Source organism: Nelumbo nucifera, chromosome 5 (genome assembly GCF_055504915.1).
Source record: "Nelumbo nucifera cultivar China Antique chromosome 5, China Antique-T2T, whole genome shotgun sequence".
In the NCBI taxonomy this organism is placed as follows: domain Eukaryota; kingdom Viridiplantae; phylum Streptophyta; class Magnoliopsida; order Proteales; family Nelumbonaceae; genus Nelumbo; species Nelumbo nucifera.
This window is the reverse complement of record NC_142653.1, coordinates 53,959,400-53,986,194: the sequence shown is the minus strand read 5'-3', so window position 1 is coordinate 53,986,194 and position 26,795 is coordinate 53,959,400. Positions and strand designations below refer to the sequence as shown.

Here is a 26,795-nt window from a genome sequence, read left to right as displayed (position 1 = left end):
CTTCACCTCTCTATATACAGGACACATGAACTGAACTACAGAAGAGAAGACCCATTAGGCATTAGCTCAACCTTGTCCTCCTCTTGCAAACCACTCATCCTCCACAATCAATTAATGGCGCCTCATTCCTCTTCCAAACTACCCATTACTACCTCTCCTTCGAGGGTCCAAGAAACCAGTGATACAACTGCTGAGAAGGAATCATTGCGCAGATTTGTGAGCCTCGTGCCGATCCCGGCAGCACCGGCCATCCTCATTGCTAAGTTTCCTCCTGGAGATGCCGAAACCAAGAAACTCGTGAGTATATATTTGGGCTCTGTGTTCATCTCTATGATCGTGGCCTCTGTGCTGTTCGGCCTCTTAGAGATTCTTCCCGAAGGCCCTGTTTGGGTTTCCATTGCCAAGACGTTGAAGTGGTGTTCTTTTGCATTGTTTGTATTTTCTTTTGTATTTGGGAGCTATGCTGTGTCTGTGTGATCACTTCATGAATGTTTGTTCAAGCTCAGTCTAATTTTTTTTTGTAATTACTTTTTCCTTGTATCATACATAGCTTTAATTCAATCCTTGCTGTTTTTGTCTTGCTCTGAATCCTCTCAGTCTCACCGATCCACATTCAAAAATTGTTGAATGTGGCATGTGCTTTAATCGACTACGATGTTGGCGTGTTCACTTCCTTAATGTTTGTTTAACAGATTAAACCAAAGTCTAAATGTGATTACTTAGTTGAGTAGGCTTGCTTTGACTGAGAGGCAGAGCCGTACAGGAATGGATAATAGTAGGATCAAGGATGTAGCAAAAGGTCGGCAAAACACAAACCCACTCGTGTCATGAGAATGGACTGCTTTGGTTAACTGTTGTTTTAGGCTGTATTTGAAATTTCTTACTTTTTTTTTTTCAATTAAAAACTCAGTATTCACAGAAATATCTTTAACAGCAAAAAGGAGATTAGTAGAGATAAGGTACCTTGAACTTTCAATACTTGAGTACCTTGAACTCTCAAAAATAAACGGGTTCATTCATTAGTATCCCATCAATTAACATAATGTCTAAAATACCTTTCTTGTGTATTTCTGAGATCAGTCAGGTAACTAGACATCTCTCCTCGATGGCATTCTCACATGGACACTAAATAACATATTCAAATCTTTCGTCGATCACATTCTCAGGTGATGAATTTATTCCATAGAATGATCTTAAAAATATATGAAAAAGGTATTTTTGATATTACATAATGTTTAATTAGCGAAATAGTAATAGATGGACCCAAGTGTCATTTTTGAAAGTTCAGAGTACTCAATTATTGCAATTGAAAGTTTAGGATAATTTACCCTTATTTTTAATCAGATTAAAAGACTTGTGTTCTGGGTTATTTCATCTATTCTGGGTATTTGTGGTCATTTCATCTAATCACCGGTGGCTTCAACTGTTAAATCTTTTTTTATGGTATATTCTTTCTAATTTCCGGTGATGGTGGGGTATTACAGAGGATGGAGGTATTTTAATAACTCGAACTCTTTTTGTAATGGCTGCAGGAGGCAAACGTGGTTTCTGTTCTTCACCTTTGGTAGTTGAACTTTTTCATGCCTAATCTCTGGCTCAGGACCAAAGTAGGGATTTCTATTCTCATAGTGTCTGACGCAAGAGTGTAATTGATGCTCTGAACTCATGATCGTCTGGGCTTTCTTGGTCTTCAACTATTTGGATGGACAGAATTATGTCTCTTATTCCTACTTTTGTGAATGTAAAGTTCAAAAATGTTAATAGATCTAGGACTCAGGTGATTTGCGAAATCTTGGGAGGATGGTTTCGGCTTTTGGGGCCATCCGCCTGGTTGTAGATAACCTCTCTTTTTGTTGTAGTGTTATCTTTCTTGTTTATCTATCAAAATAAAATGTAAAAACCGACAAGGAAAAAGGTGAGTCCACCGATGTGGATTTCAGGTGCGCCTTACTGCTTTGCCGTCGAAAACTTGTATTAACAGCCAAGTTCGGCAGCTGAGAAAAATTTTCTCAAACAAATCAGGCCGGGCCGAGGATAATCTAAGCCCAGCATGCTTTTTCTCTTGTAAACAGGCAAAATGCCATTAAAAATGGAATACAAAAGAAGGCTCAACAAAGGAGAGGGATTAATGGTCCACGTTCCTTTACATCAAGGTTCAAAATTTCATCACATATAAGCGCATAATGTATCTATCGGCCCCGTCTCCAATACATGAAATATTAAAGTCTTTTAAATTTTAATATTTTCAGGGGTAAGCCTTGCAAAGACTGGCCCTTCTAAGATTTTGATAAAAAAATAAAAAAGTCGGGGTTGCTCAAACCCATGATATGCACCTTCCCACATGTTAAGGTGTATCGATATTTTAAACCTTATCATTACAAGAACAATCAACTTATTCTTCCTATCATGTAAAAAATAAATATATATATATATAAGACCACATTTGTTTGAGGTGGAAAATCAAACCTAGGTAAACTTTACACCCTGTTCGATTTTACACGTGTTTGGTAGAGGTGTTAATATTGCCTCATAAATCGATATAAAAGTACATTCTCGCCAATATTTACATTGAAAATGAATGAAAAGGTTACATCGATAAAATCGGCGTAAACTTTTCCTTCTTCTCCATCCAATGGTCTCCTCTCTATATGAAGAGTCGAAGAGAGTGTGAGAAGACTTCCTCCATCCAATGGTCTCCTTCTTCGTTTCGCCCACACATATTCCCAACCTCAAACGAGACAGCGTTAGAAGACCTCATCTGTCCAATGGTCTCCTTCTGCTTCCTTTGTTTTGAGATTGATCTTGTTTAATTTCTCCGAATGTTGCATTTCCCAGAAGGGCAAGAGCTTGTCTTCAAAGAAGAGCTTGTCGACCGTTAACATCCTTTCACCGGTGGAGTTGCTAGAGAGAAACTCGAAATCTACATTGTGTGCACCGGCACCTTTTCCCGTTCTGTGTCAAGCTTCTTTGGTGACTGAGAGCACGGGTTTATGGAGATGAAATCATTGTCATCAATGAAGTCAACAGAGAAAGAGATATGCAGGCTCTATGTCAGCTCCATGAAGTTTCAAAGCAAAGTTTCAAAGTAGAGTTTCAAAGCAGAGTTTTAGAGTAGAGTTTCACTTTTACATCGAAACAACCAAACAGCATGAAAGAAAATTTCCAAAACACCCTGGTTCAATTTTCCATCAATCACTAAACCGGGATCAAATTTTCCATGGTGTAAATGTGAATTTACACTAAAAACAAATGCAGCCTAACAGAATCAAAACAACACAAGTAAGGTGCACATGAGGTCTACTAACCTTACCATAGAGAAACCTGCACCTCCATATTTGTGGAGATGGTGACTGATCATTTCAGCTACTGGATCATAGGCATGAGGGATGGGAAGTTCATTCACCAAAATTAATAGAATCCCTATAATTTAAGCCAGCCTACTTAAATTACAAAGAATTTTGGCTAAGCGAGGCTTTCTTTGATCAAGGTTGAGCCCTATAGCCATAGAAATTATCTAGTGTCTAGGGACTAGAGAATCAAGATTGATGATGCGCAATCTGGCTGCTCCCTCGTGTCTTGTGATTGGGTGTGAACAAGGATCTGATCTGGCAGTGTCGAGCTGCATGGCCGAATTGGCATTTGCATGTCCGAGCTGGAAAGGGCTGGAAAGAGAGAAGGGTGAGAGTGCCTGGGTAGATTTTACCCGGGAGAACACTCCAATGCTTAAATCAGTACAGGAATTGCGTGGGAAAGTATGAGAGGGCTTAAGTGTTTCAGTGCGCATACCTTTTGGGGTAGATTTGGAGTCCTTTCATAGTTATCTAGGGTTTTGGTGCCTGGGGCAATGTTTCTGTCTTTGACGGAGCTGTTTCCACATCATAAAGCATGTTAGCATATCAGTTACTACATTCGCGCGGCGGTTACAAGTCACACGCGGGTCTTGTGGCACACGGTTCGACGAGCTACACCTATGGTCGTGGTAAAGGCGCCTTTGAGAGCAAGGTGCGTGAAACGGTTTTGGGCGAGCTCGCATTGTCCGTGGCTCAAGCTCACCCCAGCTCGGCGGCCTACCTGATGTTGGATGACACATGCTGACTCATCAAGCTGGCCTACTGACTTGGCATTGCATTATCGACAACGTCCACGTGTCGTTGTCTGTGTGGAGGGACTAAAATGCCCCTTATCAAGGATCATGTCCCTCCAAGTAGAAGACATCGTAGACTTAACCCGTCGGATGTTTTTTGAGCACTTGAGTACTTTTATCATTAGAACAAGTAATAACACTGCCAACACAAGGCAATCCAAAGGTATTTGTATATTTTTCTTTCTTTGATTAAGATAGGCCCCTTTTTACTAGGGAAATGGGCTTACCTTGAGCTATAAAATATAGGAGAGGGCCGCTGGAAGTAGATTTGCAACTTGAGGGAACCCAACATGTGTTCTGCACAGAATTGACATAAATTTTTGGATTCTAGATTGATCTTGAGCCCCAAAATTTGTGTTTGATCTGAGCTCAGGCTGGGCTTTGTTTGAGGCCTCAGCCCTTAGATAGCCCAAATCTACCCAACCTTGTACAGTTGTACTAGCACATAGCCCATGCCATGCTGAGCACAAGCATGTAAAACAAAAACTTCAATGTAACTGTTAGAGTAAGCCTCTCTTTCAGAAATCTTTTTAACTAAGGCAATAAACAAAGCTAACAAAATAAAGTGCTTATGATAATTAAAGGACAATAAGGGCTTTGAAATAAATGAAACATAACCAAAATCCCAGCTCCATTAGTGACAAATCATTTTCTGCAGATTTAAGACATTCTAACCCATTTTCTCTAAAATAATAATAAATTCAGACCCGTTTCCAAAGTCGGGCCTTCATTTTCTTCATAGTTTTTTGCTCCACCTAATGCTTCTGTTGGAAAAATGGGGTCACTGTAACTTTGGAGGAGAAGCTCTGAGGCACGTCTGAAAACACTGTCTTTAGAACGTTATTTGCCTCCACTCAGTTTCACTGAGTTTGCTGTTAGGTTACAGGCAAACCCGTTCCCAAGATACAACAGAGCCTTGGGCAAGAATCTGCAACCAGCAAAGTTGAAGAATCTCCAAAAAAACCTTCTATGAGACTGTAGCAGACTGGACTGAGAGAGAGAGAAAGAAAGTGAATTTCGAAATTGTGTGTTTTTGGAGTCTGATCCATGCTCCTTAAATAGTTTATAAGATATATGAAGAAAAGGTAGGTGCTAATTCAGAGAAAGCACCTTGAACAGTCACAATGTTTGAATTGTGACTATAATTTAAAAAGTAGTTAACAGTTAATGACTATTAACTTTGAATTGTGCCTCTTGATCACATCCAATCGAATCGTGACCATTGATCTCATCAACGGTGATCAACGGTCAGCATCGCACCAAAACCAAAGTCGCCCTTCGTGAGCCACACGGGTGCGGGCAAAGTGCACCTCATTGCACTGCACACATGCGCGTGTGTTGCACAGTATCAAACCCCCATACTCTCCTCTACTATCTCTAAGAAGTATAAATCAGCTCCTATTAAAATACTGAAAACAAAGCTTATAATTTTCCAATGTGGGACAAGTTCAAAACTGAGTTTTGTAAGATAAAAGCTAATTTTTCAATCAAGTGTGCAGATGCAATTTCTCATGTAATTGACCAATCAAACCCATTGGATTTAATCTCTTATGAGATTAAAATCCAATAGCTTCTATTTACTTGAAATCCACAATATGAAATAAAAAAAGGCAATATACAAAAGAGAGCAAAATAAACTCCAATAGAAATAAGAAGAAAAATCACAATTCTAATCTAATGAAACGACGGACTTCATTGAAAATTAGCAGAAGGAAACTCAAACAAAGAGATATGGTTCCAAAGTCATGTTGCTGTGGCATGTCACACATGTTGATACCATGATGAGCCACCTCCATGCTCCAGCATAAGCACCAATATTAAAGGGGCAAAAGAACTTCATACTCCATTGTTTGTATGGGAAAGATGGATATTGGTGACAAACTTTGAAAAAAGATCTAGAGAATCTTAACCACCTTCCCAGCCATTTATAAAGTGTTATAATAAACCCATATTCTCTTAACAGCTTATTGTATGAACCCATTTAGTTCAAATAATCAACTGATTGGTCTTTGTTTTAGACTGCTTAAATTCAAGCAAAGATCATATCTAGACTATGGTTCATTCAGTTATAGAATCTTGTCTGAGTTTCAGTTTTTCTAGTTTCAGAATTTTCAATTACAAGTATTTTACTCCATAATGTGCATTTTCCTTTTCTTTTCCTTGGAGTGTACATACCATATACGCTACATGCACCAGAAAACTGCTCTTAAGTTCTATTTACTGACTGTGATTTGTGCATTCTATTTGTTTCAATGTACATCATTAACTACGTAGCAAGAAATGGAAATTTAAAATAAAAATAAATCAGTAATTCACTATATCAGCAATTTGAAAGACAAATTACCCAGGACAGAAGAAACAAAAAAAAGTATAAAAATCTGCAATGAAACTAACAACTAATATTCATAGAATAAGAAATAATGACAGCATCGATAAGCCAACTAAGTGATTCAAATAGAGACCTATTGGGACATCTGGTTGATGTATTCAAGATCACTGGACTTGTCCATTACCATTAGAACTCAAAATCAAGTTTCAATTATTATACATACAAGAAAATTAATGTAGAGTTTTATCTGGACCCAATCAAATTTTTACATTTCTCAGTGATCCAGAATTAACAACTAAAACGTAGTTATTGCAACAGAAGAATTGCAGACCAAGAAAAGAACAAAATACTTTAAAAACCATGCAGAAAAAAAAATAATAGAATCAGAGATTTCCCGAGATACCAAGAAGGCAAGAATAGAGCAGATTCATTTTTGTTCTGAATGGTTGCTATTCCACCTGACACTCCCCCCATCCCCTCCCCCCATGAGGGGGCACACACCCCTGACCTATATTCCTAGCTAGCCAAAAACTTCTAATTTTACCCCTCTCTAGTTCCAACACCTTTTGTCTCTTGAATCATAACCACATATGGCTTAGTTCTCCTTAACACAGCTTTAACCACTCTCCTTTTCTAGCACTCCCTGGCCCCTTACAATAAACCCTGCGTTTGAATTGTAATTTTTAATAAGTAGGAGGTATTCATTAATTTATAAACATGTATGAAATCTGCAGTCTTTGTTTTATGAATGGCTGCAGTCCTTTTGCTTTCCTTTCCCATATTTTTTTCTAAATTTCCTCAGGCAAGAATTAGAATTTCCTTTTAGTTTTAAATATACAAAGTCTTGCTTATGCAATGACCTTAATGAACAACCAAACAAATAGCTTGGAAGTGCCAATGAAACACAAACAGAATAGATGCTCACACCGAAAAAAAAAAAAAAAAAAAAAGTAGACCCAAGTTGGAATAGCCTCTGGTTCCACCAAAAATTATAACAAAAGTCTGCAAACATTAAGAGACATTGGTCCAGAAAGGTCTTCGAAGGGTGACTAACCACCTCTGTCCATATTCCATATCCTATGACAACCATGGAGCACTACCATTCAACTAAACAACTACAATATTTGGAAAGACAATTGCTGCCTAATTTATGAACATATAAAGCAAAACCCTCTTGCCTACTGGTCTATGGCACTAGGTACAGCAATGCCATTTACCTTCATATAGAACCCTCTTATCAGTCATTGCAGTTAAGAAATCAAAACAAATTGACACTCTAGATAAAAGAGGAGCACTGGAAAAGCAAACCAGATCAACTATTACCAACACCCATCCAGCAAGGAAAATAAACTATTCCATTAAGAAAACCAAGATTTACATATAAATGATTGGACTGAAAAACAGATCAAGAAAGATTATGAAATATTTAAAAACAGCTAAATTACATATACAAAACAGTTCTAAGCATGATCAAATAAAATGTAAAGAACGTTTAAGTTTTTTTCAATAATTAACAATGAATTTTATTATGCATTAACAGAAAAGGCTATGTACAAATTTTCATACACCCATTGAAAGCATAACTCTCACTCCTTATATATTCACATTACAACTGATCCCTAAATAATTGATCCCTTTCTACCCCTTTTTTGGCTTAAGCATCAACCATGCTACTGGCCAACCATTTTTCACATTGGATTTTGAGTTGCACTGACCTGGTTAGCCACATAATCTGTTTGAGTTCATTTCTGTAAGGAAAGTTTAAGTTGCCTTACTAGGAAATATACTGCCTTGCAGAGCTTAATAATTAGGGTGATGGGCTTCCTCTTCATATACAGCAAAAGTAAACTAAATCCCATACAGCAAAAGTAAAGAACATATGGATAAACTAAAACTTGAAAATACAAGTTAGGCAACTCAAACACCTCCAACTGGGCCTGATAGGTCTTTTGACTTGACATAGGGTGTAACCACATTTATACCAAAATTTTGTCTTTTGACTCCCACATTTATACCAAAATTTTGTTTCCCATATATCTCAAACTTCATTGATAATCCTAGCCAAGTTACCCAAGAATTAAAATGCCTTTGTTTCCCACCTATGAAGTCTTGCAGTCCTTTTATTTCCTGACAAAATGCCAAAAAAGTGTTAGGTTGAAGGGTTTTATGTATTGATGGTTCAGCTGATAAGTGTTCTTATTAGCCTGTATTTGTGTTTAAGTTGTTATGTACTGGGCCTGTATTAATGGGCTTAAGTTTGTTTGGTGTTTTAAGTAGTCTGGGTGTCCCATCACTAATCAGGGGCATTCCAGACATTTCCTGTAACATTGTACTGTAATCTAATATAAATGATAGTACTGTCGACTGGGTTATTTAGTTCGACATTCTCAGCACCTCTTGGTCTCCTCCTCTCTTCTACTACTTCGGCTACAACATTTCAGGTTTCATGGTATCAGAGCATTGAGCAATTTCCTGGTTACAGTCGACGCCATCTCTTCTCTCTTGCTGTCTTTCTTCCTTTTTTTTATCTTGGTTGCTGCGGTGAAACCCTAGGGTTGCAGGAGAACAACACAAGGTTCGAACCTAGGGTTTCCCTTGGTTGTAGGGCGCAAGGGAAGTAAGACCCAGAAGTTGATGTCCTACTAGACTGCTTCTAGTATTTAGTAGCCATTCGGCTGCTAAGAGAGGTCTGTATAGGACAGACCTAGTTTGAGGACTGATTTCAGCAGTCCTAGTATTGGTCGTAGGGGGGGAACTCTCTCTACAGTTGCAGTAATCGAAGCCCAAGAAAAGTCTGCATAGTGCAGTGGTGGAGAGCTCTCAGTTTCAGGTCGGTTACCAGCTCAAAACACCTTTTTTTTTTTTTGCTGCTGTAACTGAACTACTTCAGAACTGTGACAGTCTCGGCAAGTCTGAAACAGTGTTGTGAGCTGTCAGAACCTTCTCCAATACTGCAACTAGTCTCTTTTCAGCCCTGTGATCACTTCGGCTAGTCTCAAACAGTGTTATCTACACAGAGTCTGCAGTCAAGATGTCTTCAATATCCGGAGAGGTCTCTCTACAGTTGCAGTAATCGAAGCCCAAGAAAAGTCTGCATAGTGCAGTGGTGGAGAGCTCTCAGTTTCAGGTCGGTTACCAGCTCAGAACACCTTTTTTTTTTTGCTGCTGTAACTGAACTACTTCAGAACTGTGACAGTCTTGGCAAGTCTGAAACAGTGTTGTGAGCTGTCAGAACCTTCTCCAATACTGCAACTAGTCTCTTTTCAGCCCTGTGATCACTTCGGCTAGTCTCAAACAGTGTTATCTACACAGAGTCTGCAGTCAAGATGTCTTCAATATCCGGAGAGGTCTCTTCTAAGGATAACAGACCTGGTGGGAGGTCTTCAAACCTGGAAAACCCGAATCTGCACAGTTTGCAGATTACGAGTGTGCTGCTGGATGAATACAACTTCAGGGAGTGGTCCGTTTCTGCAATGCTCTTTATTACTTCCCGTGATCTCACAGGCTACTTAGATGGGAATAAGAAGGAACCTGAAGTTGGCAGTGCGGAGTATGCAGTGTGGCGCAAGGAGAATGCCACAGTTATGTCATGGTTGCTTGCCTCTATTACTCCACGAGTTGCCAGGACTGTTCAACACTTTCCTACAGCAGCCAAGATTTGAGAAAAAGTGTCTAAAACCTATGGACAGAAGAAAAATAATGCTAGAATCTACAGATTGAATCAAGATATTGCTGCCTTAAGGCAAGGGGATATGACAGTTGCAACATATTTTGCAACTCTGGAAGGACTTTGGGAAGAACTTGACCATCACTTGATTTTGGACTGGGAAAATGCCAGGGACAAGGAGAGACATGATAAACAGATTGAAGAGAGCAGAGCCTTTAAGTTCTTGGCTGGCCTGGACCCAGTGTATGAGGGCATAAGGTCACAAATTCTAGGAAGAGATGAACTGCCCGAGTTACACCAGGTTTATTATCTGGTAAGGAATGAAGAAGTCAGGAGAAAGGAGATGCAAGTTGACTCTCAAATTCAACCAGCTGAACAATTTGGAGAACATTCAGCCCTGATTTCTACTAAGGGAAACAGACATCCAGACAAGAAGCATCTTAAGTGCACTCATTGTGGGGTGAGAGACATGTAAAAGAAAAGTGTTGGGTCCTATATCCTCACCTAAATCCAGCTGCATTGAGAAAAGACAAGAAGCAACAGAAGGGTCATGCGGCAAGTGGGAATCTTGTCACTAGTAACAATGGTGACAACTCACAGAGTATACCAACAGTGACTTCTTCTCCCATGGGGCAGGTTGCTGATTCCTCTGGAGCAGGTGCATTGGGCTTTACTGCTAGTGAGATAGAGGTCCTTAGCCGGGCTTTAGCAAATCTAAGGAGTAATTCTTTTGCTTCCTCCTCTCTTGCCAGATCAGGTATAGTCTCTGCCTTTAGTGCAACTAGTTCTATTGACTCTACATCTTGGGTTATTGATTCCGATGCTATTGACCACATGACACATATGTCCTCCTTATTCTCTTCATATCAATTGTTGTCTGGTCAGGATAAGATGAGAGTTGCATGGGTCTTTCTCCACCATCTCTGGAAAAGGGGTGGTTGACCTAAGAAAAGACTTCTCTCTTAAATTAGTTCTACATGTTCCCAGTCTCACCTCAAATCTTTTGTCTGTTTCAAAACTTACCAAAAATTTGAACTGTAGTATAACCATTTTTCCTACTCATTGTGTCTTTCAGGACAAATTGACGAGGAAAACCATTGGGAGCGGTCATGAGTATGGAGGCCTCTACTATTTTGATGCAGACATCGGTTCAGCCTTACAAGCATCTGCTACTAGTAGTCCGAAGAGTGTGGAGTCCATAGCTAGGTTGCATCTGTGGCATGCTAGGCTAGGTCATTTACCTTTCTCTTCATTAGAAATGTTGTTTCCCAAATTGTTTAAGGGCATTTCAAGTCAGAGCTTAGTTTATGAAGTATGTCAAATGTCAAAACAATGTAGAACTGTTTATCCAATTTCCAGTAATGAAATTCGAGCTCCTTTTGATTTGGTTCATTTTGATATTTGGGGCCCTTCACCTATTATTTCTATCGATGGCTTTCGTTACTTCATCAGTTTTATTGACCACTACTCTCGATACACATGGATCTACCTGTTTAAAGGACGGGATGAAGTGCCACGGATAACTATGGCATTTTGCAAAATGATTGAAACACAATTTGATAAGAAGATTAAGCAATTTCGGTCAGATAATGCTGCTGAATATTTTGAAAAATCCTTGAACTTATTCATGGAAGATGTTGGCATGTTACATCAATCATCCTATGCTCATACCCCTCAGCAGAATGGGGTTGTTGAGCGCAAGAATAGACATCTATTGGAGACAGCTTGAGCCTTACTATTCCAGCACAAGGTTCCCAAACAATACTGGTCTCAAGCTGTACTTACTGCATCATATCTGATAAATCGGATGCCATCTAAGGTGTTGGGTATTAAAACCCCTTTCTCTGTTCTGTGTCCTATTCTTCCAGACTTTCCTCTTCCTCCACGGGTCTTTGGCTGTATATGTTTCATACATGCGAAGGATCCAAAGAAGACCAAGCTGGATCCTAGGGCTACGAAAGGAATATTTTTGGGGTATTCTCCTACACAAAAGGGTTACAAGTGTTATGATCCTATCTCCAAGAAAAAGTATGTCACCAGAGATGTGGTCTTTTTTGAGTCTCAACCCTATTTTCAGTCTTCTCAGAATCCTCTTCAGGGGGAAACTAGTGGGATGGAAGAGGATTCTCATTCTCCCTCCTTTTTTGTTCCCCTATCTGCCTTGGGCCTTCCATCCTCTTCTTCTACTCCTAGTTGTGGCATCCCGAGTCAACCTAGTGAGGCTCCCACTGTGCCGGTTACCTCTCCTAATACTGCAGATGTCCCTGAAGGCTCCAGTAGGCAACAGAAAGAAATACGAATCACCCACAACAGAAGGAAAAAGGGCCCTCAAACTCATGACAGCAGCCAGTTGGACTCGGATCAATCTGTCTCTGCAATCCAAGGTAATTCCAACACACACACTTCTGATTTGGATCTTCCTATTGCTCCCCGTAAGCCTATCCGTTCTTGCACCACTCTGCACCCCATTGCTGATTTTGTTTCTTACTCACATTTATCTCCAGCCTATATCACTCCTTTGTGTCTGCTCTTTCCTCTGTTCATGTCTTCTAGGTACTCAAAGACCGTGTCTGATCCAAGGTGGAAAGAAGCTATGAATGAAGAGATGAAATGATGTCTTTATCAAGCAGCCTCTCTTGAACAAGATGCCAATTCACTTCAATGTGTTTAGTTCTCTCATGGAAAACTAGGTCTGAAGCAATAGTAATGACAGCATGATTATCACAGTGTAGACTCATAAGAAGCATTTAACTAGAATCGCCAACTCCTGTAGAAAGGTCATCCATCACAAAAATTCATTAGTACGGGCCATATCTTGATCTGTCTCACCACTTGATTGTGCCACTACACATTGTTTCTTACTTTTCTAAGTTGTCGAGTTTCCCCTCTAGAAAAAGTATAATACACTGTAGTGGACTGCTTGTCTGAAGTTGAGACAGTCCAATGAACATATCATGCATTCACTTTGCTTTGATCTCTGATTGTCTATACAACATTCTATGACCAATGGTCCTTTTATATACTTCAATATATGATTGATTGCTTCTCTATGTGGTGTTCTTGGGGAGTCCATAGAGTTGATCACACTCGCTGCTTAGGAGATTTAAGCTCTAGTAATGGTAAGGGTCAGTTTGGTTTGCGCAAGATAGGAATTGGAATCAGAACCTAAATCACCTGGAATTAGAATCAAAATTGCCTATTCTTGATGCCTTATTGGTATAGAGGGAATTGGAGTTGGATTCCAATTGTTGCTATTTGGTTCATCTAAAGCTGAATTTGGAATCAACCAAAAATTTTCAGTTTTTTTATTAGTTTATTAATATTTTATTATTATTGTTATTATTGCTTTAATAATATTATATTAATATTCTATTAGTACTTTATTGATAAAAAATTCTATTAGTACTTTATTATTATTTTATTAACATGTAGTTATTAACATCTTAGTATTTTATTATTAATTTATTAATATTTTTATTTATATATTATAATTTTGTTATTAATATACTAATATTTTATTACAAGTTTATTGATAATTTATTATTTAATTATTGACATTTGATTATTATTTTATGAATAATTTATTAATATCGTATTCTTATTATTATTTTATTATTACTTTAATTATATTATATTAACATCTTATTTGTGTATTATTATTTAATAACTAATATTTATGTATTCTATTAATAATTTATTACTATTTATTAGTTTTTTATAATTACTGTATTATTATTTTATTAATATTGTTATCTTAATGTTACTTTGATAATATTTTATTAACATTAGGGTTTGAAAGTTTTTTTAAAAGGAGTTTTTTACTTTTTAAGAAACTTTTGAATGGGAATCAGAATCCCATTCTAACTAAACAAATAGATGGAATTGGAATTGGCCCTTCTGATTCCGATTCCGAGCACCTATTTTGGGGAACCAAACAGCCCTTAAGATAATTCAATTTCCCAACCTGCCTGTATCTCCCTGGGTAATCAAGTTTCTTTGATCTACTGTCACCTTCACACTTGGGTCTGTTGGAGTAGAGCATGGTTTGGACTAGAAAGTACCTCAGCTTTCCTAAGTCCATATGAAATCTTTTCTGAAAATTGGACTTTAAGTTTTCTAATGCCTTTCTTGTTATCACCTGTAATGAGTTGTCCACCTACACTTTTAAAATGATTTTGTCCCAACACAAACTTTCTGCAGAACATTGAATGATCTAACCAACCTTTCTTCAACAAAAAATTCATCACAACATCACTAAATTTTCCAAACCAGGCCTGAGGGGATTGCTCAAGGCCATAAAGTGTCTTTATTAGATAGTAGACCTTCCCAGACTCCCCCTAAGAAACAAACCAAGGTGGTTGCTTCCATGTATGTCTCTTGTAAGTCACTGTGTAAAAAAGCTTTTTTGACATCTAATTCAAGGTGTGGCTAATAGTAAGTGGCTTCCAGAGAAATAATGATATGCTCTAAGGCTAACTTTGCAATTTGAAAAGACAAAGAACATACAAAAAAGATGAAAGGATAAGTTGGAAATAGGTTTAATAGATCCTATATGAGAGACAGGACTCAAGTAGATCTGAGTACTTGTCATGTGATCTGATGCTCCAGAATTGACAATCCAAAGAGCAGATGTTATGGAAATGAGACATGCTGAGACAATACCTGTTTGGGCCAAATAAGAAGTGGATGAAGAAGCTTGGGAGGTAGACATCATTCTTGTGTTTTCTTCCCTTGAGATAGTAATTGTCTGATCAATGGTTTGAGGTTGGTTCTGATGTGTCTGGGTGCTAATAGGTACAGAGGTGGTTGTACTGTCCTTATATGTGGCATGGTTGGGAAACCCCCTGACTTCTGATTCAGAATACAACAAAACTCCATGATGTGTCCTTTACCACAATGAGAACATGCCTGGAGAGTGTTTAAGCAATGAGAATGGTAAATGATGTGCCCCTCTTTCTTCTCTGATAACCTAACTGTTTCTACTGATTTTAATATGAAGAACCCTGCAGACTAAGGTAAGAGGAGAAGAGAAACGAAGAGGGAAAGAGAAGAAAAGAGTAGGAGAAAGAACAGATTGTGGGATTCAATTGACTGATCCCATCAGTCTTAATTTTTAGTTATATTGGTGGTGGCTGCCTTTGCTTACGATCAACCATTACTAGGGCTGCAACTCGTGCAGGCCCAATCCAAAGCCTTACCCAACCTGAACTTTTGTATGGGTTGGGCCTGAGTTTTCAGGCTGCAGGTTGTGCCTGGGCCAGAAAACTCAGGCCTGAGTTGCCTGACCTAAACTTTGGTTGGGCTTCGGTTGAGGCCTCGGGGAGCCTAAGCTCAACCTGAGACCACCTAAACAAATACATACATACATGAATTTTGTTTATATAAAATTATCTTTTTTTTCCAAATTACATGTACATGTATATACATATATAAAATATGTATATGCATATCTATAAAATGACATTTGTACATATTTTCAATCAATCCTGCCCCTAAATTAGGCCATTAAGCCTAATAAAATATGGCCACGCAAAAGTATATTCATAAACTCTTTCAAACCAATGAAATAGCCCAAGCCTGACTAAGCCCGGCTTTACCCAACCTGAGCCCAAGACTGGCCCAAGTTATGTTGAGTTGAGCTTGGGTTGGGCCTTGGTCTATAAACTTGGGCTGAACCTTGGGATGGGCCAGGCTTGAGTTGCTCCTTCAACCCAGCCCAATCTGTTTATGTTGCATCACCTGGCCCAACCCATTTGAGTTGCACCCCTAACCATTGCTTAAAAGTGAATTGTCGTAAACCGGTAAGTCTACATCTATGATACACCATAAACTTACAACAAAATATTATGCATGAAACATGAAACTATAAACTCAAAACTCCTTAGCATCTTGCTGAGAATATTAGGGCCCTAAAGGAGAGCATGCTCCTTGTCAATGTGATCTGTACTCATCAACTGAATATCCACTCCTAACATCGAAGGATCATTATGTGTTAAGGAGTGCATCCAACATGCAACATGTAAATCTCAATATATAAATCTTAATTGCCAGGAGTTCATCCAATGTATTTTATTGGCTCACTAGTCAATTGCCCACCTTCTTAGCTTGGGCTTGAAATCCATTTTTCATCCCATGTGAAGGGAAGACAAAAGACTGGTACCATGGGGGAGGTGTTGGGAGAAGTTTGCTTATAGCTTATCTCTCAATTTGAGCAGTTGGCCTAGATTTTATGTTTAATTGGATGGTATGTGTAGAGAACATTAGTGTGGTCCCCACTGTTCGTTAGTTTATGTTTATCTTTATATTTATTCAGTTCAGCAGTTAACAGTTATTTCAGTTTGTTTTATTAGTCCTTTTATTTTATTTATTTGCCATGTAAGCAGTAAGGGTAATTCAGCCCTTTTATCTTTATTTAAACATTAATATAAATTGTAGAGTGGGGCAACAATCTAAGTCAAGGCACTCTATTTCAGAATTCTCCTCTTCGTGTCCTTCTTCTCCTCTTCTCTTCTCTTCGTCTCCCTCTCCCTTTTCTCAATCTTTTATTTTGATTATTTCATATTGAACCTAGGACTGATTGCAGTCCTATTCGACTACTTGGTATTAGAGCCAACCTAGGGATTCTTATGCTAGTTTAATAAGGTTAACTACATGAGAACTTCCTAGGGTTGGAAGTTTCAGCAGAGATATGTTCATTGGCTGGTTCTTGGAGGTTGCTGGCATGTGCAATTTATGCCCAAGGTTTTGTAGAACCTTGGAGAGTGTTCAGCGATCAGGAAAAATCCGAAGAAGGCAGAAATCTCAGTTTTTAGGTTTTTGACCTTGGATTGAAGGTGGCAGCAGAATTTTTCTGGGTAAGCTAGTATCTTTTCTTGAGGTCGAACCTAAAAAGGTGTTCTTTTTATCAGTCTGGGAGGTGCGGCTGGAAGACTTTGAATTTTTTCCTCATGTTTTAGGGTTTCTTTCTGATCTACGATCAGTTTTAGGGTTTCTAGGACTGAAATCCTAAAGATTTTGTTTGTTGCCACCTCTAGGGCAATATTTAGACCAGTTTCAGCTTTCAAGAGTGGATTGTGCTGCTTTTTGGAGAATTAACAAATCTGTTTTCTCCTTTATGGGTAGTGGCCGAACCTTCTAGGTCGGCTGTTTTGACCTAAAAGTTCTTTTTGGGTCCTAAAATTTCTGTTTTTGACCCATAAACTGAGAAGAGCTGACAGCAACGGAGTTTAAGAACCAAAGGGAAAGTTTTTTGGGGGCTGGTGGTTCTGGTAACATGCCTCAGAACAGTTTTCAGATTACCACCGTCAAGTTTGACGGATCAAATTACTTGGAGTGGACCCAATCAGCCATGATGGCTATTGGAGGTAGAGGGAAACCGAACTATTTGTTGGGGGATGTGAATGAACCAACCAAGGAGGACCAAACCTATGCCAAATGGGTTCAGAAGAACTATTTGGTTATGATATGGTTGTGCAACTCCATGCATCCACACATCATCCGAAACTACTTGTGGCCAAAAACAGCTAAGGAAATTTGAGATATCATGAAAAAGACCTACTCCCAACTCCTTAATGTTGTTAGGGCTTATGAGCTGAAATGTGAAGTAAATAATCTTAAGCAAGGAGAGAAATCAGTCTCAGTTTACTTCTCAACTCTAAAATCCTTATGGCATGAAATTGACCATCTAGAAATAATTGAGTGGGAAAGTCAAAAGGATGCACAGACTTACAGAAAGCAAGTTGAAACTAATAGGGTCACATGGTCTGAATTCTGACTATGACATTATGAGACAACAATTTCTAACGGGAGACAATGTGACCTTATCACAAGCCTACTCCTTGGTGCATAGTGAAGAGAGTAGGAGAAATGTTATGTTGCAACATCAACCTTTTGAATCAACCTTGGCAGCAATTAAACCTAAGTTTGAGGGCGATAAGGAGAGAGATTCCTTTCCAAACACTCACCCCAAAAGAAGTGGACACCTCCCTCAAGTCCCACCCAAATCTGACCACTCCATACTTTCCCACCACCACTCTTCTCCAAAGCAAATTCCTTTCCTTATCTAACCCAAATTGTCAAATCCATTTACCAAGAAAAGCCTTATTGAAGGTCCCCCAAACCCCCACCATTCTTTAGCCTGCACACTTTCTCCCAATTTACTAGATGGAACTTCTTGGGCCCCCAAACCTTCCCAAAGAAAATCTCCTTGAATTTTTTCCACTCTCCTTGCCACTTCTATTGGAATCTTTACAAGGAGATGTAGTAGGTTGTTAGCTTGAAGCTTGATAAAGGACTCCTAATATAGAGAAACTGAGAGTATGAAAGGCAGACTCCTAGATAGCGATACCTCTGTCAACTAGACTTTAGCAATCCTTCTTCAACTGGAGTATATATATCAGAAAGCTCTAGCTTGTTACAAATATAGTCTATTCTAGTTTGGATCATGCTCTTAGTGAAAACATTTACTAGTTGGTCTTCTGACTTGACATTGGGTGTATCTACATTGCCACTTGTCACTCTCTTTCTCACGAAATGGTAGTCAACTTCTATATGCTTCGTCCTCTCATGAAAAACTGGATTAGAGGCAATATATGTTGCAGCCTGATTTTCAAACACTAGATTTATGGGTTTAGCTATAGGAATCCCGATCTCCTGAAGTAGATGTTTCAGCCAAATCAACTCACGAGTGGTGTGTGCCACTGCACTATACTCAGCTTCAGCACTATTTGGAAACCACACTTTGCTTTTTACTTTTCCAAGTGATAAGACTTCCACACAAAATGCAATAAGATGTAGTAGATTTCCTATCCATAAAGGCCCTTGCCCAATCTACATTTGAGTACCCTTCCAATAATAACTCTCACCCTTTCTTGTATAACAACAACCTATGGCTTGGGGCACACTTTAAATACCTTAACACTCCCAACACCTTCCCAATGAATAGTTATGGGATTCTACACAAATTGACTCAGCACCCCTATCCATCAGAATTTCCTTGGTTTGGCTCCTAACAACCCAATCTTATCCAACAAATCCAAGACATACTAGGGGTGATCATGAATCGGGTTGGGCCCAAGCCAGGTTTGGCACCAATGATATGGTCTTTAGCCTAGGCCCAGGCCCAAATTGCAAGCCTAGTGGCTTATAGACTTTCCGAGCCTAATGACTTTGGGCCCATGACATCTAATAATAAAAATTTAATTAATTTTTAAATTAAACATGTAATATATGAAAAAAAATATTGCACAAACCCAAGCTAGATTGGGCTTGGCTAGGCTTTGGGCCTATGGCACAAAAAATAAGGCATGGGCCTCATTTAATTCTTAGGCTTAGTTTGACTTGGCTGACTTATGCTTTTATAGATGAAGGCAAGGCCTTCATTCCCATTCTTGAGTAATGTGGGACTTGGAACAACACTCATTAGTGAGTGTTATCATTGAGTGTTAGCCTAAGTCCCACATTGCTTAGGCAATGAGAATGAAGGCCTTGCCTAAGAGGGCAATTCTCATACTTGAGTTGACTTAAGTGTTGGCACAAATGTAAACTCATGTGTTGACATGTGTCAACTAATGAATATTTATTTATATGTTAAAACTTAAAACTTGTATGTTTTATATAAAATAATAGACATTTAGTATAAAAATAAAATATACCTGAGTATATATAACATATAAAATACGATATATATGTTATTATATAAAAATATGTATGTTATATATTATATATTATATTATATTGCAGGCCAGGCCTGGGATAGGCCTAAAGTGTTGGACTCAAGCCCAACCTAGAATTTTCCAAGATTTATGTGGGTCCAGGCCAGGCCGGGTCTGCACACTAAAACCTGGGCCTGGGCTTGGAAGTTTGTGGGTTGGGTCGGGCTGGGCCGAGCCAAGAATGAATGAATGACCACCCCTTATGCTTACATTGTGACAAGGAGATAGCCCACTCTAATTGAGCCACTTCAATACCTACCAAATATTTCAATCATGCTAGGTCTTTGGTCTAGAAATGTTGATGCAAAAACTACTTTAGTTCACTAATTCCCTATACATCACTACCAATGAGGACAATATCATCTACATAAACAGCCAAAATGATCTTCCTAGAAGAAGTATCTCTGCTAAACACTAAATGATCAACACCACACTATTAAACTGACCAAACCAAGCACACAGTGATTGTTTCATCCCATAGATAGCCTTCCTCAATCTATACACTTTGCCTACCTCTCCCTAAGCAACATACCTAGGAGATTGCTCCATATACACCTCATGAAGATCAAAATGGAGGCATGGAGAAAGATATTCTTGATATCTAGCTGAAATAGTGGCTAATTAAAGGGTGCAGCTAACAAAATAATCACTTCTAGTGAACCCATTTAGCAACCGGATAGAAAATCTCTAAACAGTCACGGCAATAAGTTTGTGTCTATCCCTTGGCCACAAGTCTTGCTTTAAACCACTCAGTATTATCATCTTAGTGATGCTTAACTGTACACCCAACAACAATTAATTGCCTTCTTTCCAGGGTAAGGGAGATCCAATATTCTTGATTGAAACCAAAATTGAACATAGCATGGAATAGACAAAATATTGGAAAAACTTCTAACTTGTGCCCAAGGAAATAAATCCAAGTGTGCATACTACGGTCATCAATGAATAGTACAAAATACTTGTATCCCAAGCGTAAAATAACAAATGAAGTCCATAAATCACTACGTATAATTTCAAAAGGAGAGGTAGTTTATTCAATTGTGTGAAAAAAGGTAAAAATACAACTTTTACTCAAGCAACAAGTAACACAAGATGTATCAAAAGTATATAAAAAATAAATTTCATATCTAATAAAGCCAAAGTCAAACAAAAACTTAAGTTTTTCAGAGTTGGGATGACCCAAACATTTATGCCATAAATCCCAAACATGATTTCTTTGGCCCAAAACGGGACTAGATGAAGAAAATCTAAAGTTGATGACTCTATTATTTGAGATTTCTCAAACTCCAATGCAAACAAGTGGCTCAGCCTACACCCTTTCCCTTTCACCTTCCTAGTGTACTGGTTATGAATCAAACTACCAAGCATCAGAAGAAAAGTAAGAATATGACCATCAAGTTGAACAACTGAAATAAGGTTAATAATAAGATGAGGAACAAAGAAGGTCTTGGTAAGGGGAAAGGAAGTAGAGGGTAAAAGCTTAAGGCACAAACCATTACTTCCAATGATGTTCAATTTCTCATTATTGGCAATAATGATGTATCTATGGTAGGTCTCAAAACATTTACTTAAAGGTTCAAAGTAGGCTCCGGTCATATGATTAGTAGCCTCAATCCAAACATAAGAAGGAGAAAAGTAGTAACCAAAGAATTCACCAGATAAGCCAATAACAAAAAAGGCAGAGAAGAAATAGCAAAGGATACTAGTTGTCAAATTTTTTCCTCATCCATAGAAGTAGAAGATTCACCTTTGGTAGCAGAAGCATCAGTAGTATGTTCCTCAGTCACCTGATATGCATGTGGTGGATTCTTCTTCTGAGCACCCTTGGGTAGACAAACAGGGCAATCTGGAATAATATGACTATGTTGTTTACAATGAGTGCATTCCTCTTCTTACAATGAGAAGCAATGTGTCCAAACCCTTTACACTCATAACACTAGGTTTTAGAGAAATCCTTAACAACAGACTTCTTACCCTCTTGTGCAATAAAGATTGTATCAGCCCCAGAATCTACCAGCAGTCATAACACTAGGTTTTCTTACCCTTTACACTCATAACACCAGGTTTTCATCAATGTTTGCAGCAGTCATAAGTCTGGTCTCTTCCCTTAGCAGCCCATTACTGAATCCAAATCTGAAAGTGTGCCCCTACTCAAAATGGTAAACCTTAGTATTTCATATTCAAGTTGAAGCCTCATAAGGAACTAGTTCACCTTTTTCTTCTAAAAGTGTTTCTAAAGGTACTTAACATACTTAGAGAGTCAAAATGATCAATGTAAACTACTTCATATTCAGCCCACAAGTCAAGGAAGATAGCATAATACTCCTACTCCTTGAGAGTAAACAAAGATTTCAAATTTTATTTGATATTGCCTTGACATGTTGGACTGGTAATAAACCTTCTTTAGGTAAGCATACATCTCATAGGTTGTCCTCATTCTTCTCATAGGTATAGCAACATCAGGCAGAATTGAACTCCAAATCCAAGAGACTAATTTTCCATTATCAAGCTTCCATTGTTGAAAGGCTTTTGGTTCAATTTCACCTGGTTTGGTAATAGTCCCATTCAAGTAACCCTCTAATCATTTTCCTTCAACAAAGAAGTCAAAATGGAACTTCCACATGCTGTAATTAGTTCCATCAAACTTTGCAGGTATAACATCAATTTTTTCAGCCATCTTCAAGAAAAAACACACACAGATCACAGTCCAGAGGGAGAAAACAGCACCGAAATCAATACTAAAACTGAGAAAAATAAGCAATCTACCAATCAAAACTAATCAAGATTCAGTCTAGACACTTTGAAGAATTTCAAGAAAAAAATCCTTAACAGCAAGTTTCTAGTGATGGCAGTCCAAAAAGGCAAGTTTCAAGACTGCCAATCCAAAGGAGGGATCAAAGACCCTTCAAAAAAAGACCCAAACTTGAGCCAATCAAGAAATATGATAGAGAACCCTAGGGCAACACCAGATCTAAAATCCTAGGCTGATTGGGTCAGCTGATTGAGATGAAACAATAAAATACCAAGTTGCTGGGCATCTTTCCAGGAAAAACAGCAGTTTCTTGGACTGATCAAAACAGCCTTCAGAGAGCCCTCAATCTAGCAATTGAAGAAGGAATAAAAAACTCTTGAAACACCCTTCTAAACCAAAGATTCAAACTGCTTTCACTGCTGATAAAGATATGAACAATTACAAGAAAGCCGTTACATGGCTAATGAAAGAGAAAATAAAGAAATAAAAAGAATATCTAAGACACAACGGGACTATGATAGTACAGTACATCAGGACCTCTCTCTCTCTCTCACACACACACACACTCACACACACAAACATTTCTATTATTCCATTTCTAATTCAAACGATACATATGTCCAAATGAAAAATAGAAGTGCAAATATGAATAAGAAACCTTACAAACACAACCAACATGACCAAACCCACATGAGCCTAACCCAAGTTGTGTTGGGTTCAGTTCAGGCTGCACTTGGGTTGACAAAATTAGGTTTTGAACTCAGGTTTAGTCCAGGCCGGAGCCCAAGGTCTGTGTTTTAGGGTTTGACCTATGTTGGCCCTAAACCCAGTCCAACCTTCCCAAGTTGCTGTAGGGCCATGGGGGATCAAACTAATAGACAGATTTTTCTTTTTTTCTTTTTTTGAGAGAGAGGGAGAGAGAAAGAGAGAAACATAGACAGATATTCTCACTAGAAGAAATGCATTCTGCTCTATAAGGTACAAAGAATTGAACTTGTTAGTGACTACAAGTTGTTCTGTAAAATTCTATAAAAGAGTTCCATTTAACATCACAGTTATTTCTTTCCTGTGATTCAAATTTATTTTCATTTTGCATCACCAATAATCCTTACAAGAACATTTCCCATTTTTGAAATGGTGGAAGCAGTTTGGATCACTCAAATAAATTTCACAACCATATCTCAGAGAGATAAGTTTGGCAGTCCTATGGCAATCTCTGCACATTCTTAGATTCTTCACAATCCGAATGCTTCGAGATCTATCAGGAGAGCCAATAAGTGCAAAAGCAATTGCAAGTTTCTCACTGTGGACCCCAACAAGCTGCTCCTTCTCTTCCTCCTCAACGCATAGCTGTATATCACAAGATTCAGGAGGAACTACCCTTTCTTCTGCAATGCTGCATAACAGAGAATATAAAGCATCTGACTTTAGCATAGATTGATCACCTGGGTTAAAAGTCTGCACTATGTTCTTTATTTCCATCCAACTGAACCCAAGAGAACTACTTGTCGCATTTCTCCTTTTAGGTTTCCTCAATTTTGAAGCATCTTCATGCCTCCCACTTAATGTATATATCTGTGACATTAACCTGCACGCTATGAAATCCCCAGGGTCCAATTTCATCAAATGTTCTGCAGCACGGACTGCCAAACCTATATTGCCATGGACCCTACAAGCTGTAAGCAAAGCACCCCAGATTAAGTGATCAGGTTCTATTGTCATTTCTTCAATGAACTTAAATGCTTCACCAAGCCTACCCGAACGACCAAGTAGATCTACCATAGCTGAAAAATGTTCTAAGCTTGGAGTAATTTGATTATCTTCAACCATGCTATAGAAGGTTTGTTTTCCTTCATCCACCATCCCTGCAAGACCATATGCCCTGATAATACTTGAATAAGTGCCCCTGTTCGGTTTGAACCCCAGTCGTCTCATTTGACCCAAGAGATTAAGTGCAATATCAGGAAGACCATGTAGAACATAACCTGCAATCATCGAGTTCCAAGAGATGATATCTTTAGATGGCAAATGATTAAATATGGCTCTTGCACAAGCAATGTTCCCAGACTTGGCATAAGCATCTATAAGAGAATTAGCTACTGAGAGCTCAGAATTCAAACTTCCACGCAACACAAAACCATGTACCTCCTTCACTTTTCTTGATGCTACTAAATTTGCACAAGCCGGTAAGATGCTCAACAAAGTAACTGAATTTGGTCGCACTGAAAAAGAGTGCATTTGACGAAATATCCCTAGAGCCTTGTTTTTGTGCCCATTTTGAAGTGAGCCTGCAATAAGTGAGTTCCATGATGCTGTATTCCTTTTGATTGTTCCATCTGTTTCCATCCTATGAAAGAGATCCATAGCCTGATCTTCATCTCCATTTTGTATATAACCTGAGATCATAACATTCCATGTCACAACATTCGGTTGGATACCTGCATCCTTCATCTTCACAAAGAGATCATGGGCCTTGCCACAATATCCAGACTGTGCATATCCTCCAACCATTGAGTTCCATGTGAAAATATCTTTTTCTGAGATATTATCAAAGACAAGCCGAGCAGCATCAAGTTTCCCACACTTAGAGTACATGTCAATCAGTGAATTTCCTACTAGTACATCTCCCATACATCCTATCTTAATTCCAATCGAGTGGAGTTCTTTCCCCTTCAATAAAACTTTCAAAGAAGCACAAACTGAAAGTGCACTTGCAACAGTAACTCCATTTGGTTCAACCCCTGCTAATAGCATTTCTCTGAACAGTTCCAAGGCGACATGTTTCCTGTTGTTCTGTGCAAAACCTGAAATCATGGAAGTCCAAGTAAAGACATCAGGAGTGATCCCCAAACTCTCCATTTTCTTCATCAGTTCCATAGCGAGGTCGCACTTCCCAGATTGATTATAACTAGCAATCAGTATATTCCAAGTTATTAAACCTGGCTCAATTCCCTCAACTTGCATCTGATCAAACAACCGAAGGGCTTCTTTAGTATCATCACTCTGGCAATATCCAGATATAATAGTATTCCAAGTCACCCTGTCTTTCTGGTCCATTTTCTCAAAAAATCTTCTTGCAGAACTCAATCTCCCACACTTTGCATACATGGCCAATATAGAATTGCTAACATGAACACACAGATCCATACCACTTCGGATCACAAAAGAATGTATAAACTTCCCTGTCTCAACATCTCCTAAGTTTGCACAAGCCTGTAAAATCTTTGGCACCAGAAATTCGTCTGGAATAATTCCATCATCCATCATCCAAAAGAAAAGGTCTATGATTTCCCTCCATCTCTGTTCTCTAGTGTACCCACCTATCATGGTCGACCAAGTAAACAGATTTCTCTCACGCATTCCACCAAATACGCGACGGGCATCTTCCAGACTCCCACATTTAGCATACATGCTCACAAGTTTGGTCTCAACAAAAGGGTTTGGATCCCTAACCAAACCAATTCGGGCATGCAGCTCACGACCATGCACAATTGAATCCATATCAATACAAGACTGTAGCAAAGAAATATAAGTCTTGGGTCCCACCTTGGAGCCACGTTTGGCAATAGAATCGAGAGCAGATACAGCTTCTTTGAGCTGCCCATTTCTGCACAAATGGTTTAAGTGGAATTCTGTGATCCTTGGAGCTGTCTCCGAGGCCACCTTTTTAGGTACCTTGGAGGAAGGAATACTGGGTTTGATGGGTTTCAAGGAAACTTCATTTGAGATTTCTTGTTTGAAGAGGTCTGCAACTGGGGGTTTGGAATTGCAGAGAAGAACCGATTTCTCCATTGGCGAGATTTTTTTTCCTCTTCTATCGTTTTATCCTTTCATTGGAAAGATAATTAATTTATTGTTGATTTGCTGATATTTCCATTGAAGGAATGGAGAAAATTTATGAATTCTAACAATTCAAGACAACTAACATGATAATCAAAATAAAATAAAGAAAGAAATCTTCAGCAGAGAAAATCATAAAAAATGAAGAAGTATGCTTAAATGAAAGCTTAAACCCACTACCCACCTCCAACCAACGGTGGATGAAGTTAGAGAATTTGAAACGAGAGTTCGAACACAAATGAGAAGTTAATATTGCATATCTAGTTCTAGATAACGCGCTCTGGAAACTCACGACAGGAACAATTTGGTACCATTTATTGGTCTGTTTGGATAAAGTTATGTGCTTTTCT

General features: G+C 38.6%; 1 protein-coding gene and 1 long non-coding RNA gene across 2 annotated transcripts; both read right to left on the bottom strand.

Annotated features, from left to right (window-relative positions):
* Positions 1-2,440: 2,440 nt before the first annotated feature.
* Positions 2,441-26,795, bottom strand: LOC148791623 (uncharacterized). Its single transcript, XR_016076773.1, has 3 exons — positions 26,630-26,795; positions 21,601-22,530; positions 2,441-2,974 (listed from the first exon to the last, which is right to left on the bottom strand). It is a non-coding gene; the product is annotated as an uncharacterized LOC148791623 (long non-coding RNA).
* LOC104596752 (Pentatricopeptide repeat (PPR-like) superfamily protein) lies at positions 23,550-26,730 on the bottom strand. The gene has a single exon (XM_010258031.3). The coding sequence runs from the start codon at positions 26,395-26,397 to the stop codon at positions 23,701-23,703; it is 2,697 nt and encodes an 898-aa protein (XP_010256333.1). The 5' UTR covers positions 26,398-26,730; the 3' UTR covers positions 23,550-23,700.